Source organism: Thalassophryne amazonica, chromosome 10 (genome assembly GCF_902500255.1).
Source record: "Thalassophryne amazonica chromosome 10, fThaAma1.1, whole genome shotgun sequence".
NCBI classification, from domain to species: Eukaryota; Metazoa; Chordata; class Actinopteri; order Batrachoidiformes; family Batrachoididae; genus Thalassophryne; species Thalassophryne amazonica.
The window spans coordinates 88628336-88649338 of NC_047112.1; the positions used below are offsets into that span (position 1 = coordinate 88628336).

General features: G+C 39.3%; 1 protein-coding gene across 1 annotated transcript; it reads right to left on the reverse strand.

The window, feature by feature from the left end:
• Window positions 1-10892, reverse strand: si:dkeyp-51f12.3 (uncharacterized protein LOC107988041 homolog). Its single transcript, XM_034180447.1, has 3 exons — window positions 10546-10892; window positions 10186-10465; window positions 1-1233 (listed from the first exon to the last, which is right to left on the reverse strand). The coding sequence occupies exons 2-3, from the start codon at window positions 10449-10451 to the stop codon at window positions 1074-1076; spliced, it is 426 nt and encodes a 141-aa protein (XP_034036338.1). The 5' UTR covers window positions 10452-10465; window positions 10546-10892; the 3' UTR covers window positions 1-1073.
• Between the last annotated feature and the right edge of the window lie 10111 nt (window positions 10893-21003).

Below are 21003 nucleotides of genomic sequence, written 5' to 3' on the forward strand. Positions count from 1 at the left end.
TATTTATGTATCTGTGATTATGTGTGTATTTCTTATTTTTAGAATATAAGGGGTGGGGATTTATAAGCTTTGCTTCTGTCCACACCCTTTCGGTCACATGGGTACGTTGTTGAGTTGTTTTGTTATGAGTTTTTCTTATTGTTAATTTGTGTGCCGAATAAATAAATTCATTCATTCATTCAGCTTAAGTTTTTAAGTTAGAGTTGAACTAACTAATTAACTTGAGTTTAAAAAACTTAATTCATTCAGGTGTTACCAATTGAAGCAACTTTTAAAGTTGGTTCTTTTTTCAGTGATAATGAAACGTCAAGACACTTTTTTTTATGTGTGTAATTTGACCCCTCTGAATAAAATGTTGGAAACAGGGGACACCACTAAGTGCTTGAGATACCCCCTTTTCAGTGCCCCATAACGTCACATGCTACTTTTAACATCATGAGTACATATTTGCATGCTTTAGATATGACTTTTGCACAAAAAGACATTTCTCTTCTTTACCTTTAACACATAACTGCCATCATAATACCACCCACAGGGAGCGCTGTAGCTATTCATTAACTCGGGTTTATATTCCTATCACAACACCATTCTTACACTAGACATTCCTACAAACATCAGCTACACATCCAAAATATGAACAAAGTGTTAACATTCTGCTGTCAATGGATAAGGCACTTTGAAGTTGTGTGGAAACTTCTCATTGTGCTTCACAACCACAGTAGTAAGTCACATACAGATCTAAGGAGGCCTGAATAAAACCCAAACCTGCTGTCTGCAGCCCTTCTGATCACACTAATCCTCTGACTCTGTGGTTAAAGTTACATAATGCTGCTCTTAAAAAAGACCCTTAGCACAGAGAGTGAAGAAAAGTTGTGGTCTTCATGATGATCGTCTTTGCGGTGAACATGGTTTCTGGAGGCCACACTGGCGCTCAATGAGTCTGGAAGCGGAAGCAGTCAGTTCCCGCTGCTGGATGCCCATTTTATTTCTGGTTTAGCACCGAGTGTTGGCCTGAGGCTCTGACCCAGACAAGGCACTGACAAGAGGGCAAGAGCTGCAACAGAGGGGAGAGGTTACAGTTGGTCGTGGTGCTCCTGGTTCTTCATCACCATATCGTAGGACGGAGGAGGCTCCATCGTCCAGGGCGGCGGCGTGGACGGAAGGTAGGATTCAGGCTCTGGTCTCCTGCTCACAGAGTCTGTTGACATCTCCCGGCGAATTCTATCCAATCTCCTGTGAAGTTCAGCAGACAGAGGAGTTTGTTTGCTCATCAAATTATTAATAAAAGAAATCGGATGATAACGACCATCTTCCCTGTGATTCAACAGCTGCGGCCCCACCTGATAGTTATTTCACACTGTTCCCTCATCCATCAAATTCTATTTAAACTTCAGCAGAGCTTTGAAAAGGCTGAGCGCCTGGGCTTTGTCAGCCGCTTGAAAAAACCTCCGTGATGGAAAATGAGTCCTGGATTGTCTCCTGCACAGAGTGGGACAGTGTGCAGAGCCTGTGATGATGAACTCTACAGGATAAATCATAGATTGCCTCAGACAATGCAAAGGGAGACCATGAACCCCGTGCATATGTGCTGACATTTTTCTCTGTCAACTGCTTTTACAGTCAACCCACAATTTTTTAAATAAGAGGGTTCTTTCCAATGCGCTGTGGTAGAGTCTGGATTTTTATCTCCAGAACACATTTGTTATCCATTTGTCAAACTGTGTCTGTGAGACTGGTGACAACTGTGACAGCTCATCTGCACTTACTGACAAACGTGTGATGACACATCTGCACGTGAATAATTTGACGAACACTTGGAATGCCTGAAAAACACCTTGGAGATATGATGTTGAAAATATTCCAAACCTGGGCATGTGACCTCTAAAATGCAGTGCATGCATGAGTTGTGGCAATGCCTCAGTGGTGAGGAAGACAGTGTCTTGGTTGATTCCCTCACAGGATGGTGGGTGCATGAGTTAATGAATGAATGAGTCTATCCCCTCCAGGTTGTCAACATAACGCTAAAAGAATAAATGCCATTACCTTGTAACTAGGAATGCCATGATTAGGTTTATCCCCCCATCCTGATCCCTATCCAACTCTTTTAATACTGAGTATCTGCTTATACTGAGTCTTGATGTAATACTTGCATTTTCCCTGATACTGCACTTTCACAGACACACTGAAAGCACATTAAAGTTTAACAGCTCTGCCATAATTTAAGAAAAAACACAGTTTCAATCCAAGATGCTACTCCTTGTTTCATTTATTTGAAAAAAATGAAGTAACCAGATTTTTTATGTGACTCATCAATTCATTTGGTGCAAAACTGTAGTACTAAAACTGAACATTTAACAGTAACTGAACAACATTTCTACCTGTAAACTACATAAATTTGCATTATTAATGTTATTATATGCACACAAAAAAACAACAACTCTAGAGTACCAAGGGCCCTGTGGGTTACCTGCTCAATTAAAGCCCAAGGCAAAATGGCCGTTTTTGGCATAAAATGGCCATTTCCAAACGAACAAATCTACACAAATAATTTTGGGACGGGAACAATGTCAATGACCAATAGTTTAAATGACCAATAAATTAAAAGAAAAGTTATCAGACAGTTTTTTTTTTAGAAAATTGGGTCCAAATACCCAAATAGGCTTTTTTCAGCATAAAAATGGCCGCTATTTCCAAACAAATGAATCTATGACTATAATTTTTTGACGTGAAATATGTCAACGACCCATATTACACCCTTGATAAATTAGAAAAAAAGTTAGTTTTTGAGAAAATTGCCTTTAAGTGCTCAAAATGGCTATTGTCAGCATAAAAATGGCCACCATTTCCAAACAAACAAATCTACAAATATGATTTTTGACAGAAACAATGTCAATGACCCATATTACGCCCTTGCCAAATTAGAAAAAAGTTATCAGACAGTTTTTGAGATATCGCAAAAAGCGAACAACAACAATGCCAACAACTATGACGGACGCCGTGCCACGACGTAGGGTTAGCGGCCTATCACCCTGTAACTCCAAAAGAAAATAATTTGGGGGGGGGGGGGGCTGTTTGAAATGAATGTGAACCAAATGAGTATTATTCATTCATTTGTTTATTTATTTAAAGTAGGTGTTGTATGGCTGGGGGGGCCTGGCTGCCTTTTTGTTTCTGTCTTTTGTCCTGTCTTTTGTTTTTCCTTCCAGGTGGCTTGCATTTGGGACTGAGTGGCTGTGTAGCTGAGTTTATCAGGACCTCACCCTGATCACCTGCGGCTCGTCAGGACTCACAGCTGTGGTGCATCTACAATGGATTGGAACATGGTGGCATTTAAGACTGGAGTACACAGTGCGTATTTGCCAGAGACTCGACCTTGTGACCAGACGGGTGAGATCGTCGTCTCGGGAGCCATCTCATCATCAGTGGATGCAGAGAACGTCCAGGTTTGATGCATGGTCTGTGAAAGAGGAGGGGGTGAGGTCTCACGCTCGTCAGCACACTTCCTGAGGTACGTTGGATTTTGTGACTAACATTTATACAATCGGTAAATGTGGTGTCTCTCACACCTTATTATATTGAGCTGTATGTTGGTCGTGTAATCAGCTTCCTCTGCAGTGGAGTTTTGTGAACTGGCTGTTCCATGCCTGCAGGGTGGGAAGCTGATTAGTAATTAAGCCAGGAAGTGTTTGCTGTTTGTGCACCTTTGAGCGTTCTCTCTGTGTGTTGAGTGTGGACTCACATAATGATTCCTTCTTTCACAGACTCGGTTTGTCGCGGCCACCTGGGGGGTGCCGGCGGGGTCCTTGGGTCCGGGTTGGTTCTGGCTCCGGACCGTTGGCGCTGCTGGGAGCGCACCGCAAAACCACCACGCCAGACCGCGCACTTTTATATTTTTTCACAGCACTGTTATGTTCATTAAACTCTGTTATCCTTTGTACCGTGCTCTGCTTATTTTATACTGGGTCCTTCAAACGCTGGTTGGTTCTCTGGGCTGCGTCCGACACATAACAGTAGGCTCTATTTTTATTGTAATAATAATCCCTAACATACTGTACCTATCAATTTTTTGGGTCTCTTTTTGGACTTTGAATAAATTCTCCAACATTTTCAAAGAAAAACTTTGGCAATCACAATACAGCCTATTTTGAATGAAGTTTATTAAAAAAAAAAGTTAAAAGAACCAGAGTTCGTTGTTTTTAATGCAGCTGGTGGTGACCTGTGTTCAGCTGGTGATTGGCTGAATATTATGGTTCCTTTAATGTTCGTTCAGTGGAAATACTATATTTGAGTAATTTAATTTCACAGGGTTATTTTACATTTCTTTCTATACACTACTTCAATCTGAAAATTACTGCAGATTCAACACAAATTCTAATAAGCCAATCCTGTGGCAGCATCTCAGCGTAGGAAAACATACTTACTTACACACAAACGCTTCAGCTGTTGTTGAAGCCAAACAACAGAAATGTGATCTAAGTGACTTTGAGCGTGGAGTGATTGTTGGTGCCAGACACAGTTGTTGATGCCTCCGAAGCTGCTGATATCCTGGGATCAGTCTCCAGACTCAAAAGGTCAAGAACAGGACCATCGTCTTTCACCGCGTGCAATGGCTACTGAAATTTTGCAGTAAAATCATGTGCATTTCAATGCAAAGTATACGCCCACTGCTCCGACTGTGCTTTCATGGCCCGGTAACACCTGACACAGCCCATTACTGGGTCATATGCTAATGGGTCAACCTATTTAAAATCTGCTTTATAATGTTAGTAAAAAATGGTCTACAACTCCAAATAAGAAATTGTGACAGTATGGAATATAAAAGTTTTACAAATAAATAAATAAAGCAGTGATCCTTATATTTACTTTGACCCATTTCATTGCAGAGTGTGAACTCAAGATATTTCATGTTTTGTGTGGTTAACTTCATTTCATTTGTTAATATATAGTACATCCATTCCTGTATTTCAGACCTGCAACATACAGTATTCCAAAAAAACTGACTACTTTGTAATCTTGCCATTCATTCTCGGCACTGAGTACACCAAGTAATGAAGCATTCCGGGTGTCATTTTGTCCCATTCTTTCTGCAAACATGTCTGAAGACAGTATGGGGTCATCTTGTTGTTACAGTTTTCTTTAAAATTCTCCATTCTTTATTGGGGACAGGTCAGGACTGCCAGCAGGCCAGTCCAGTAGCTGTACCCTCTTCTTCTGCAGTCATGCCTTTGTAATGTGTGCAGAATGTGGTTTTGCACCATCTTGTTTTTTTTGTTGTTGTTGTTTTGATGAAGGGCCTTTATTGTACATACATGAATGAAATTTGTTCTCTGCATTTAACCCATCAGAATTACAGTTAGACACAATTCAACCACTAGGATCAGTGGGCAGTCACAGTCCAGCACCTTGGTCGGGGCAAAGAAAGGATAAAACTCAAAATAAGCATTATTTGTTAGTGGGACAAAACCCACATAGACACAGTGAGAAGGGACAAACACCATACAGAAAGAATCAGGTGGGAAGCGAACCCAGGACCTTCTTGCTGTGAGGCAGAGTTAACCACTAAGCCACCATACCGTGTTGGAAAAATACATTGCTGTCTCAGGAAAAAAATATTGTCTTGAAGGCAGCATATGTTGCTCTAAAATCTCATTGTACTTTTCTGCATTAAAGTTGCTATCACAGAAGAGTAAATTACCTTTGCCAGGGGCACTGCCACAACCCCACACCATGACAGAACTTGGATTTTGGAAGTGTTTCTGATAAAAATCTGGATGGTCCTTTTTGTTATTTGTCCAGAGCACACCAATGTCTTCCAAAAAAAGATGTGGGAAACTGATTCGTCTGACCACACTGCACATTTATATTGTGTAGTCCAACCCAGATGCCACAGAGTCCAGAGAAGTCAACACTGTTTCTGGACAGGGTTAACATAAGGCTTCTTTTATGCACAGTAAAGTTTTAAGTGGTAATTGTGAATGTACCTCCATACTGCAGTGCTTAACAAACGTATTCCAAAGTAATCCCTTGCCCATGTGGTTATATCAGCTATTGATGAATGACAGTGCTTGATGCAGTGTCAACTGAGGGATCAGAGATCATCAGGTTTTCAGCACGGGGATGTGTCCATGCTATTTACTAGGGGTGTGGAAGGAAAAAAATCGATTTACATCACATTCTTATAATTAATGATTCAAAACTGATTCAAAATATTCAACAATTGATTTAAAAATAATGTTCTCTCCGTTTTATTTAATTTACTTCTCACTGTCTTGAAGGCAGCTGTTGTTGTATGACCTTCTCGGCTTCCATGCAATAGTTTGTGCCATGTTAGCAAGTTAGCTCAGCGCAATAGCATGGAGCAGCAACAAAGTCAACCTGCTACGTAAGCCTGTATACTGCCGTTTGTTTCATCAGTCACCAACATTTCGGCAAGGCGCTTCTTTCCCTGTCTCCTGCTTTGTGTGAGGCAGGATCAGCCTGCTCTGTGTGTGAGGGGCACTCAAAGCAAACCAACCAGTCGAAGCAAATCCATCATTCCATCTGGGAAGCTTGGAAGAATAAATAGAATTTGTTAACTTACCTTTAACTTTCAGAAGAGGAAGGTAAAAGTCAAAGTGTACCGATCTACACTCCTGTTGAATCACTGTCCCCATTTGAGATCAGACCAACCCGCAAGCGAGTTTAGGAAGACAACGCCACCGATTTATTGCAAACGTTGAAGTTTTATATGAATTGGTTGAAGATTTCATGGATGGCGTGTTTGCCAATTAGTGACGCTGCCTAGATGATTTTTAAATCTGTAGAGTGATGCTATATGAGATGCCGTCATTTGCGCAAAAATCAAACAAACTTAAAATTGCCGAAATATTGAAGGTGGTCTGGTGTGACATGTGAAATCCCCCCCCACCGCCAAAAAAACAACTCGCTGCACAATAGATTCATCCAACACTAATGACAAAAGCTCTAATACAATTCAAAAACACTTCCTGAAAACAAGAAAGTTTACATTTACACTGTCTATCTGACGGTGCTAAAGTGTCTGACGCAGCTCTCTGCTGCTCACAGATTAAAGATACTCGACGTATGTTTTTGAATGCAGCAGAAAACACTATATCCATCCAATATTAATGTTTTTAACATTTTAAACATTATTTATGACCCATGTATAACATCAAATTACATGAAATATAACACAAAATAACGAAACACGAAATCTGCATCATATTTTTGAACTGGCTCGACTTGTGGCTCTTAAAACAAAACAAAAAAATTACAAATTTTGAATTATTTATTTTGTTCTGCTTCACTTTAACAAATTAGAGTCAACAATAAGTGAGTTGTGCATCTCGAGCAGTGGGAATGGATAAAATTTTGGCTACCAACCAAACCTGTGCCAACATGGTAAAGACAGCAGAATGCAATATAAACGTGAGCAATCGGTGCAATTTAAATGACTTTAAAAGGTGGGAACTTGATGAACTGAAACTTTTTTGTAAGCGCCAAGGTCTCTGTGTTTGTGGGAAATGCAAAGACGAACTTACTGCATTAACATACAGCGCTGATTTGAAGGAACTGTTGCACCCAACCCGCTGAACCTGACCGCTTTAAAAATATCGCCCACATGCACGTACGCAGATATCGCTGAATATTTGGTGACACCGATACTAGCAAGGTGTCCCTGATGAAGTGGACAGTGAGTGAGTATGTATGGGTGACGACGGGTATAGCGGCGAATTGGAAGGTGAAAATTCGTACTGCTCAATGTAAACACGCTCGGGCTGTACGCTGTTCACCATATTTTGACAGACCCAGATGTAGTCAAGTTCTCGCATGTCCGCGTCAGCCAATTCTCGAGGTCGGCCCCACGTCACTTCCGGCGAAGTGGCTAAACCAAAGGTGAGGAATTCATACTTCGCAACTGGCTGCTCGGTGAAACTACGCTCGGGCTGTGTTGCTTGTCTATTAAAATTAGCTGGGCTTTTTTTTTTTTGGTCTCTAACTTGCTTCTATCAAACAGCTGATGGCTGTTTGATAGAAGACGATGAGATTTATACACCAAGATGGCCTGAAATGAAGCATTGTACAGTAAACTGACTTTAATGACAACTCTGATCCCTTTGAAAAGTGACCGAATTACATGTATTTGTATCGCTTTTGGAAATGTTTTCACTGACAAAAAAATGGCCACTAGAGGGCGCAGGGGTAAAAGCCAGACTTTATGAATAAAAATTTCTACAATTTTACCCAAAATTACACCCTGACATAATGGTTTGTAACACCTTGTTTCAAAATGTAATTAGTTTGCTATAATTGAGAGATTTGGAGGAAACCAATATAATTTTTTCTCCTACAAAGGAGAAAAAATTATATATACATACATACACACACACACACACATATATATATATATATACACACACAGTAGCATTCAGAATAATAGTAGTGCTCTGTGACTATAAAGATTAATCCAGGTTTTGAGTATATTTCTTATTGTTACATGGGAAACAAGGTACCAGTAGATTCAGTAGATTCTCACAAATCCAACAAGACAAAGCATTCAGGCTTGAAATTGGGCTATTAGTAAAAACAAAAAAAAAAAAGAGTAGAAAAGGGGGTGTTCACAATAATAGTAGCATCTGCTGTTGACGCTACAAACTCAAAACTATTATATTCAAACTGCTTTTTTAGCAATCCTGTGAATCACTAAACTAGTATTTAGTTGTATAACCACAGTTTTTCATGATTTGTTCACATCTGCAAGGCATTAATTTTGTTGGTTTGGAACCAAGATTTTGCTCATTTACTAGTGTGCTTGGGGTCATTGTCTTGTTGAAACACCCATTTCAAGGGCATGTTCTCTTCAGCATAAGGCAACATGACCTCTTCATGTATTTTGACATATCCAAACTGATCCATGATACCTGGTATGCGATATATAGGCCCAACACCATAGTAGGAGAAACATGCCCATATCATGATGCTTGCACCACCATGTTTCACTGTCTTCACTGTGAACTGTGGCTTGAATTCAGAGTTTGGGGGTCGTCTCACAAACTGTCTGCAGCCCTTGGACGCAAAAAGAACAATTTTACTCTCATCAGTACACAAAATATTCCTCCATTTCTCTTTAGGCCAGTTGATGTGTTCTTTGGCAAATTGTAACCTCTTCTGCACATGTCTGTTATTTAACAGAGGGACTTTGCGGGGGATTCTTGCAAATAAATTAGCTTCACACAGGCGTCTTCTAACTGTCACAACACTTACAGGTAACTCCAGACTGTCTTTGATCATCCTGGAGCTGATCAATGGGTGAGCCTTTGCCATTCTGGTTATTCTGCTATCCATTTTGATGGTTGTTTTCCATTTTCTTCCATGCGTCTGTTTTTTTTTTTTTTTTTTTGTCCATTTTAAAGCATTGGAGATCATTGTAGATGAACAGCCTATAATTTTTTGCACCTGTGTATATGTTTTCTCCTCTCCAATCAACTCTGTAATCAAACTACGCTGTTCTTCTGAACACTTTTCTTCTTCTTTTTCTTTTTTTTTTTGTTTGTTTTGTTTGTTTGTTTTTTTTGTTTTTTTTTTGTCCATTTTAAAGCATTGGAGATCATTGTAGATGAACAGCCTATAATTTTTTGCACCCCCATTTCTACATTTTTTTACTAATAGCCCAATTTCATAGCCTTAAGAGTGTACATATCATGAATGCTTGGTCTTGTTGGATTTGTGAGAATCTACTGAATCTACTGGTACCTTGTTTCCCATGTAACAATAAGAAATATACTCAAAACCTGGATTAATCTTTTTAGTCACATAGCACTACTATTAATCTGAACGCTACTGTATATACACACACACAGAAAAAGTGAAACATCAGTGCACTTCATTGAAAGTACTTATTTACATTGGTCTAATGGAAAATTGTGGTTTCCAGTTTAAATCTGCTGGAATCACTTTACAAAATCATAAATATTCATTGTGAAAAAAAAATAGCTTTAACAAATTACATCCATTTTTTAAGTTGATCCAAAGTATCGTTTTTTTCAGTGTATATATAGATGTAAAATTATTCTGAATATGAAATACTATTATTATTATGTGATGTCAGAAATAATATAATAAATGATATCATTTGACTTGAATATGTAAAGTGCATACAGCTGGAGTTCCTGAGTGCACGTGTACCTTTGAATGGCGAGTGCCTGGCGTGGGCTGAAGCGCGTGCCCGTGCGTGGGTGCAGGAGGAAGTGTCCGGGGACGGAGACGTGGAGGTTCTTCATGACCATGCAGAGCGCAGCGACCAGCAGGCCCGTGCCCCCCAGACCCAGAAAGACCCCCAGTCCAAAGAGCAGGTAGGTCTGCTGGTACATGCCCGAGCACATCGCGATCACCACCCCCACGGTCACCAGCAACAGGCCCACGCAGAGCAGTATGCCCTGCGGGTGCGCCATGTCCTGGATCCAGCCTGCAGGACGCACATCCAAAAGTTAAAACACGTCGTGGAAATATCGGCCCCGTGCGTGGGGATATATCGATCCACTCCACCTGGGTGGGAAGTGTCCAGCACGAGCGGCGGAGCGGATGCGTGGACGGTTATGAACCCTCTGTCTTCTCATCCACTCCTCTCATGATGCCCGTGGATCCGCCGCGCCGTGTGTCCACGAGCGCCGATCACGGCACGAAGACTGCGCGTGGAGCTGTGGCTGCGTGGACGGTCACGCTGTGATTTTTCATGTGGACGCAGCAGCAGAGAGAGAGAGAAAGAGAGGAAGTCTTCCCCCCTGAGGAAGGGTTTTCAGGGCGGGTTCAGCTCCGTTTGTGGAAATCTCTTCCCACAAACACTCCGTCGCCTTCCACTCCACGCAAACACGCAAACTCCAGGAAACAAAAACAGGCTGTTTTCAGCTCAGAAACCAGGAGGGCGAATCAGCTCCTCTCTCAGCCGTTTTGGGCGCTGGTCACATTATAATGCTGCTACCTGTGGACATTCAGATGAAGCTCTGATGCTTTATTTTTCATGTTCATCCTTAAAACACATTTGCCGTAAATATGTCAGTTTCAGAGGCGCGCTCAGGTTTTTTTTTTGGGGGGGGGGCATACTAAAATACAGAAGGTTGCCCAATTCCGAATCGCCATAATACAACTGAATATCCTTTACTGTGTATTGTTGTATTGGGTATTTGGATGTTATCTAGCTGAAGAAGTCAGGATGGTGTAGCCCTTCTACTTAAAGTGTGAAGCCACATTATGTGTGGTGCAAATATTTGCCAGTAATGGATCACTTTGCCGGTTCTGGATCATGACACTCTGTGTCACTTTGGGGTCATTCCTGGCATCTGGCTGGAGCCCTTCTAATGCAGAATGATACACACTGTTCCCGAGAATGTGTTTTGAACACAAAATGATATAAATTATACTTATTAAATGAGAATTTACTTAGTTTTGAAAGGCGCTGTTATACGTTTTTACGAGCAAAAAATGAAGTGTGGAGGTGAGATTTCTCCCGAATTAAAAAGTAAAAGCCCCCACATTCATGCCCATTTGTGATGTTGAGATGACCCCCAAAGTCCACATGACTCACAACTACAGACACGAGGCTGCTGCTTCAGTGATCCACAACCGGCAAATTTTCGCATCAGAGGTAAATGCGCGCAGCAATTAAACAGCAAGACATAACACACTGACATTTTCTACCCAAGTAAGTAAGTATTTTCCCACTCTAGAACCAAAAACACTGAATGGCTAACTCACATTTTCTACGTCTTAGAGAGCGTTACTTTCAAACTTGCAGGATTGAGTGAGTCAGAAAAAGCACAGACACCGGATTTTTTTTATTCCTCTGCTGATCACAAAGATGCCTGGATCCAGTCGAGCTTGTGGTCATTTGTAGACAAAACATCACTCTTTCCATTGGTAGCAAGTATTATCAGTTATCAAGTTGTTCACCAATGAATATGGCTTTATACGAGGTCTGTTAGAAAGTATCCAACCTTTTTATTTTTTTCAAAAACCTGATGGATTTGAATCACGTGTGCCTACATGAGCAAACCTTGAACCTTCGTGCGCATGCGTGAATTTTTTCACGCCTGTCGATTGCGTCATTTGCTTGTAAGCAGCCTTTGTGTGAGGATGGGTGTCTCTCGTCGGATTTTCATTGCAATGAAAATGGTGGAACAACTGGAGCAGCGCAACTGCATCAAATTTTGCCAGAAACTGGGCGACAGCCAGGTGGAAACCATTTGGATTATTCAGACTGCTTTCGGTGACGATGCTCTGGGCATCACACAGACTAAGGAGCGGTACAACCGGTTTAAAGACGTCCGCACAACGGTGGAGAGCGAGCCGACCAGATCATTTCCAAAGTGAACGCTGTGGTGATGTAGGACCGTCGTGTGACTCTCCAAGAAATTGCGGAAGAGGTGGACATCAGCACTTTTTTCGGCACATTCCACTGTGACAGAAGATTTGGCCATGAAAAGAGTTGCAGCGAAATTTATGCCAATGGCTTTGGCACGAAACTGCTGACTGAGCAAAAGCGCCACCGTGTTGAAGTCTCACAGGACATGCTGGACTCTGAAAAATGATGCCCACCTCTTCCACCATTCGGAAGATTCAGACGGCTTTCAGTGACTTTTCAGTCGTGTGACTATCCGAGAAATTGTGGAAGAGGTGAGCATGTCACAGCATCCGAGAAATTGTGAAAGGGGTGGACATCAGCACTTTTTCGGCACATTCCACTGTGACAGAAGATTTGGCCCTGAAAAGAGTGGCGGTGAAATTCATGCCGATGGCTTCGGCACGAAGCTGCTAACAGAGCAAAAGCGCCTCCGTGTTGAAGTCTCACAGGACATGTTGTGACATGCCCACCTCTTCCACAATTTCTCGGATAGTCACACGATGGTCCCACATTACCACAAAGTTCACTTTGGAAATGATCTGGTCATTTCGACATGTTGATGGCCAACCAGAGCGTGGCTCGCTCTCCACCGTTGTACGGACGTCTTTAAATCGGTTGTACCGCTCCTTAATCTGTGTGATGCCCAGAGCATTGTCACCAAAAGCCGTCTGAATAATCCAAATGGTTTCCACCTGGCTGTCGCCCAGTTTCTGGCAAAATTTGATGCAGTCACGCTGCTCCAGTTGTTCCGCCATTTTCCTTGCAAAGAAAATCTGACGAGAGACTACACCCATCCTCACACAAAGGCTGCTTACCAGCAAATGACGCAATCGACAGGCGTGAAAAAATTCACGCATGCGAACGAAGGTTCAAGGTTGGCTCATGCAAGCACACGTGATTCAAATCCATCAGGTTTTTGAAAAAAATAAAAAGGTCGGATACTTTTCTAACAGACCTCGCACACCCTGAAGAAAACCATACACCTCGGTCTCAGGGTGTATGGTTTTCTTCAGGGTGTATAAAGCCATATTCATTGGTAAAACAACTTGATAACGATTTTATCATATACCTATAAATGATAAATGTTGTATGGTTTTCTGAAGGGTGTAAAAAGCCATATTCCTTGGTAAAACAACTTGATAACGATTTTATCATATACCTATAAATGTTGAATGGTTTTCTTCAGGGTGTAAAAAGCCATATTCATTGGTAAAACAACTTGATAATGATTTTATGATATACCTATACATGATAAATGTTATATGGTTTTCTTCAGGGTGTATAAAGCCATATTCATTGGTAAAACAACTTGATAACGATTTTATCATATACCTATAAATGTTGTGTGGTTTTCTGAAGGGTGTAAAAAGCCATATTCATTGGTAAAACAACTTGATAATGATTTTATCATATACCTATAAATGTTGTATGGTTTTGTGAAGGGTGTAAAAAGCCATATTCATTGGTAAAACAACTTGATAACGATTTTATCATATACCTATAAATGTTGTGTGGTTTTCTGAAGGGTGTAAAAAGCCATATTCATTGGTAAAACAACTTGATAACGATTTTATCATATACCTATAAATGATAAATATTGTATGGTTTTCTGAAGGGTGTAAAAAGCCATATTCATTGGTAAAACAACTTGATAACGATTTTATCATATACCTATAAACGATAAATGTGGCATGGTTTTCTTCAGGGTGTAAAAAGCCATATTCATTGGTAAAACAACTTGATAACAATTTTATCATACCTATAAATGTTGTATGGTTTTCTTCAGGGTGTAAAAAGCCATATTCATTGGTAAAACAACTTTAACGATTTTATCATATACCTATAAATGATAAATGTTGTATGGTTTTCTTCAGGGTGTATAAAGCCATATTCATTGGTAAAACAACTTGATAATGATTTTATCATATACCTATAAATGTTGTATGGTTTTGTGAAGGGTGTAAAAAGCCATATTCATTGGTAAAACAACTTGATAACGATTTTATCATATACCTATAAACGATAAATGTGGCATGGTTTTCTTCAGGGTGTAAAAAGCCATATTCATTGGTAAAACAACTTGATAACAATTTTATCATACCTATAAATGTTGTATGGTTTTCTTCAGGGTGTAAAAAGCCATATTCATTGGTAAAACAACTTTAACGATTTTATCATATACCTATAAATGATAAATGTTGTATGGTTTTCTTCAGGGTGTATAAAGCCATATTCATTGGTAAAACAACTTGATAATGATTTTATCATATACCTATAAATATTGTATGGTTTTCTGAAGGGTGTAAAAAGCCATATTCATTGGTAAAACAACTTGATAACGATTTTATCATATACCTATAAACGATAAATGTGGCATGGTTTTCTTCAGGGTGTAAAAAGCCATATTCATTGGTAAAACAACTTGATAACAATTTTATCATACCTATAAATGTTGTATGGTTTTCTTCAGGGTGTAAAAAGCCATATTCATTGGTAAAACAACTTTAACGATTTTATCATATACCTATAAATGATAAATGTTGTATGGTTTTCTTCAGGGTGTATAAAGCCATATTCATTGGTAAAACAACTTGATAATGATTTTATCATATACCTATAAATATTGTATGGTTTTCTGAAGGGTGTAAAAAGCCATATTCATTGGTAAAACAACTTGATAACGATTTTATCATATACCTATAAACGATAAATGTGGCATGGTTTTCTTCAGGGTGTAAAAAGCCATATTCATTGGTAAAACAACTTGATAACAATTTTATCATACCTATAAATGTTGTATGGTTTTCTTCAGGGTGTAAAAAGCCATATTCATTGGTAAAACAACTTTAACGATTTTATCATATACCTATAAATGATAAATGTTGTATGGTTTTCTTCAGGGTGTATAAAGCCATATTCATTGGTAAAACAACTTGATAATGATTTTATCATATACCTATAAATGTTGTATGGTTTTGTGAAGGGTGTAAAAAGCCATATTCATTGGTAAAACAACTTGATAACGATTTTATCATATACCTATAAATGATAAATATTGTATGGTTTTCTGAAGGGTGTAAAAAGCCATATTCATTGGTAAAACAACTTGATAACGATTTTATCATATACCTATAAATATTGTATGGTTTTCTGAAGGGTGTAAAAAGCCATATTCATTGGTAAAACAACTTGATAACGATTTTATCATATACCTATAAATGTTGTATGGTTTTCTTCAGGGTGTAAAAAGCCATATTCATTGGTAAAACAACTTTACGATTTTATCAATCAATCAATCAACTTTTTTCTTGTATAGCGCCAAATCACAACAAACAGTTGCCCCAAGGCGCTCCAATCATATACCTATAAATAAACATTTATCATATACCTATAAATGATAAATGTTGTATGGTTTTCTTCAGGGTGTATAAAGCCATATTCATTGGTGAACAACTTGATAACGATTTATGATATACAGTGGTCCCTCGTTTATCGCGGGAGTTACGTTCTAAAAATAATCCGCAAAGTAGTCAGCGTTATTTTTTACAATTATTATAGATGTTTTAAGGCTGTAAAACCCCTCACTACACACTTTATGCACTTTTCTCAAACAGGCATTAACATTTTCTCACTTTTCTCTCCTGTGTAAACACTCAAAGTTCAAACCTTAGTAGAAAAAAAAGAACGTTTTCCTATAAATAATTATGATGGGTTTTAGAACTAACAAATTTAATTTTAACGATCAACCTACAAGGTTGGACATGTAAGAAATTATTAATAGTGACTCACCAGTATTTCATAGTTCCTCTGACCACGCCTCTTCGTCGTGGCGCCGCTCCACTGTCCGGATTGGCTGATTACTCGGGTGGTATGAAAAATATTACCCGTCCGTGAAAAGGGTGTATTGCTATTTATTCTTTAGTGTTTTATCCAATCATATTGGCGTATCATTTATAGGTACAGTATATGATAATAGCATATTCGTGCTGATTATGAGAAACGGTGGCGCAAATACTACAGCAGTGATCCAGAACTGGCAATGATCCGGAACTGGGCAAGTGACTGTACGAAATTGTACCTAAAATTCTGGTTTCATAAAGAGCAGGTCTTGAAAAAAAAGCATAGGCTTTATAGAGAAAAGACAGTGCTCTCCCCGTCTCTCATTAGTTCTTTAGAATGATGAAACGTGCAAATATAAAAGAACAACATAAATCTGATTATTATATGGCTGCGGCACCACATGCGCTCTGATTGGCTGATTACCGGTTGGATATTTTCCCATATCTGGACTGGTTTCGATGACAATCGGTCCAAACGTGTATTTTTTTCATTTGGGCCGAATGCGTATTTTCTTTACAAACCAGGAAGCTAAAAATGCGTTTCAAAAAACCAAGTCAGACATGAACATACTCCATAAATATCTAAACAGCATTGGAAAAAAACACACAGATTGAAAGCTTACCAGCTAACAACCAGATATATCTGTTAGCAAGTTCCTGCTCTGTTCCAGTGTTCCGTCAGGACACCGGCCGTCAGCTCGGAGGTGAGCTAAGGTGAACCGCTACTCAGCTCGGCTTCAGGGCTCTGAAGTGAGCAGAAGAAATGAAGCTGTTCTTTTTTTTTTCTTTCTTTCTTTCTTGGAGGTGAACTTGAATGCTCACCTCAGAGCTGATGGCTCAGAGGTGAAGTGAACGATTTCACGTCTGCTCTGACTATGAACTGTGTCTACGAGCCATCAGCAGCTTTCATATTTGGGCATTCGCGTGTTTTTATATATACGAGCATATATCAATATATATATATATATATATATATATATATATATATATATATATATATATATATAAACAAATTATTAACCTCGTTCGGTTAATAATCCTTTATTAATGGTATACAGTTGTATGCAAAAGTTTGGGCACCCCTGATGATTTCCATGACTTTCCTTTATAAATCATTGGGTGTTTGGATTAGCTATTTCAGTTAAATATATCATATAACAGACAAACACTATTTGCGAAGTGAAATGAAGTTTCTAGGATTTACAGAAAGTGTAATAATTCTTTAAACAAAATTAGGCAGGTACATAAATTTGTGCACCCCAACAGAAAAAATAGATCAATATTTAATAGATCCTCTTTTTGCAGAAATAATAGCCTCTAAACCCTTCCTATAGCTTCCAGTGGGCGTCTGGATTCTGGTTGAAGGTATTTTGGACCATTCTTTCCAAAACATCTCAGGTTTCTTGGTTTCTGAGCATGGACAGTCCGCTTAAAATCACACCACAGATTTTCAGTAATATTCAGGTCTGGGGACTGAGATGGCCATTCCAGAACATTGTACTTGTTCCTCTGCATGAATGCCTTAGTAGATTTTGAGCAGTGTTTAGGGTCATTGTCTTGTTGAAAGATCCAGCCCCGGTGCAAAATCAACTTTGTCACTGATTCATGAACATTGTTCTCAAGAATCTGCTGATATTGACTGGAATCCATGTGACCCTCAACTTTAACAAGATTCCCAGTACCTGCACTGGTCACACAGCCCCACAGCATGATGGAACCACGTCCAGATTTTACTGTAGGTAGCAAGTTTTTTTCTTGGAATGCTGTGTTCTTTTTCAGCAATGCATTCCGCCCTTGTTATGACCAAATAACTCAATTTTAGTTTCATCAGTCCACAGCACCTTATTCCAAAATTAAGCTGGCTTGTCCAAAAGTGTTTTAGCATACCTCAAGTGACTGTTTGTGGCATGTATGCAGAAAAGGCTTCCTCTGCATTACAGCATCATACAGCATCTCCTTGTGCAAAGTGCGCTGTGTAGTTGAACGATGCACAGAGACACTGTCTGCAGCAAGATCATGTTATAGGTCTTTGGAGCAGGTCTGTGGGTTCACTATGACTCTTCTCACCATCCTTGCTTGAGCTTATCTGAGATTTTTCTTGGCCTGCAACTTCAGGCCTTAACTAGTAATGTGCCTGCAGTCTTCCATTTCCTCACTATGTTCTTCACAGTGGAAACTGACAGGTGAAACCTCTGAGATAACTTTTTGTATCCTTCCCCTAAACCATGATGTTGAACAATCTTTGTTTTCAGGTCATTTGAGAGTTGTTTAGAGGCTCCCATGTTGCCACTCATTAGAAGAGATGCAAAGAGGGGAAACATTTGCAAATGGCCACCTTAAATACCCTTTCTCAAGGTTGGATTCACCTGTTTAAAGAGGTCATTTTAAGGAGGTAATTTTTAGCTTACCAAACCAGTTTTGTGTTCCAATTAGTGCTAAATATATTCAAATCAATAATATGACAAGGGTGCCCAAATTTATGCACCTACCTAATTTTGTTTAAAGAATTATTGCACACTTTCTGTAAAAACTAGAACCTTCATTTCACTTCTCAAATATCATTGTGTTTGTCCGCTATATGATATATTTAACTGAAATTTCTGACCCAAACAATCAATGATTTATAAAGTAAAATCATGGAAATCATGATGGGTGCCCAAACATTTGCATACAACTGTACATTTTTTATCTGCACGTAAACAGGGTCATTTTATGGGTCAGTGGCTGAAGTTTCATCTCTTGAACACCAGGTGGCACACCCACAGTACATGTACAGAGCACATTTCCGAATTTCCAGAATGCCAAAAAAATGGCCAAAATATGAATAAAAGTACTTAATTTACTCATATTTGGAGTCAGTCTGGTTCAGTCTGCTCCATTTTGTTAAATTTTACCCCCATTTCATAATTATCAGTCCCCATTTCATCCATTTTGCTCCATTTTGTATTTTAGTATAGCCGCTTTTGGGCAGGGGAGGGGTGGTGGGGATATGACAGCATTTTAGAGCCACATTGAGTTGTGTGTTGTTGTTTTTTTTAGACATTGAGAATAGTCATAATATTATGAGAATAAAGTTGTAGATTTATGAGAAAAAAACTTGTAATATTGCAAGAATAAAGTCATAATATTACGAGAATAAAGTTGTATTTATAGGAGAAGTGATAACCCTGCAGACTGCCAGTTCCAGCCATTTCCTCCTCCATGAAAGTGGCGATTTCAGGAGCTACTAATTGCCGGAACTACAGGCGAAGTCCGTGTGGTTCCTCCTCCAGAATAGATACATTTTCTTGCATATTCTTTTCAAAGTTCTGATACTGATGATAATATGGTGCAGATGGGCCAAAAGATGGAGTATTTCCTTATTTATAAAACCTATACTGAAGTACAACTTAACAAAGTGCTCCACAGATCTCATTTTGAGATGCAGAGTTTTTCTCTCAGAAAATTACGTCTTTATTCTCGTAAAATTACAAGTTTATTCTCATAATATTACAATTTTTTTGTCATAAAATTATTACTTTATTCTCGTAATGACTTTATTCTCGTAATATTAAGACTTTATTCTCAAAGTCTAAAAAAAAACCCTCAATGTGGCCCTAAAACGTCGTTGGGGGGAGATTGCCAAACTGTTGGCACATAAATTATTTATATATCATATGCAAGCTGCAACAATTAAACTGTACACTTTTCAAATTTCACAAAACTGATTAAATTTAGTTTCTCTTATGTCAGTTTATTTTTCTAGTAGCATGTTCTAAATTTGCTGTTCATTTTAATGAAGACAGCATATTTACTTGAAGGGAATTCCACAACAGCTATTTTGTCTTTTTAATGCATCTAGAGGAGGAAGTGCATGTGCATATGCATGAGGTTTAGAGATTATCTTTGACCTCACGTGATGCGCGTTCCCTTGGTGTGCAACCGTAACTTCAGAGGTTTTACCTGGTTTCAAAAACAGGGTTTTCAGATTTAGAAATGTGCTAACTTTTACAAAATATATGAGAAATATGTTTGATTTCTACAGAAATAAGCTGTTCTGGAGCATTTTCTGCCGTCTTGGTTTATTTTATTTTAGTGAGCAGCCAGCTGGCATCATGCTGCCTTTCACTATTCTGACTGGCTGTCACCATATGCTTCCCAGCATCCCTCGTGCAAGTCGGGAGAACCCCGTGCCGCCTGTTACCTTGAATTTTTTCCCTTCTGACAGGACTGAGCGGAGGCAAAACAGACAGAGGCTGGACACAAATGCAGGCTCACAACAGGACATATGCGTAAAGGATGGTTTAATTCAGGCCTGGGTTCAGTAACAAAAAGGCAGTCCACGGAGCAAAAGTACCGGGCAGGGACAAGACAGAGGACGTGGTCAAAAACAAGCAGGGTCAGTACACGAGCAAACAGAGTTATCAGGGCTGAGACAAAAAGCAGGATCCGGTACACAGAGCAGAGTCAAAAACACGGCTTGGCAAAAACAGGACAAGACAAAGTGCTGGTAAGTGAGAGAACTCAACAAACGAGCAGGGAGGAAGTGAACTGAAGCAGTTTAAATAAGAACAGGTGGTAATAAGATAATGAGGTGCACGTGGAGGAGGAAGGGCCTGGAAGGGGGCGTGGTCAGGTGACAACTAATTGGCAAAAGACATGCAGAAAGGCGGTGACAAATAGGCAAGTAAATGACAGATAAATGGGGCGTGGCCAACAGTGATAAAGTGCAGGTGTGGGACATGAGAGTGCAGTGATCAGAAAGAGACTGTGATAACAATGAAACTG

Coding starts and splice junctions, on each gene's coding strand:
- si:dkeyp-51f12.3 (XM_034180447.1), bottom strand. CDS start 10,451: ATGGCGCACCCGCAGGGCATACTGCTCTGCGTGGGCCTGTTGCTGGTG. Junction 1,234..10,185: donor CAGGCACTCGCCATTCAAAG/GTACACGTGCAC, acceptor TGAACTTCACAG/GAGATTGGATAGAATTCGCC.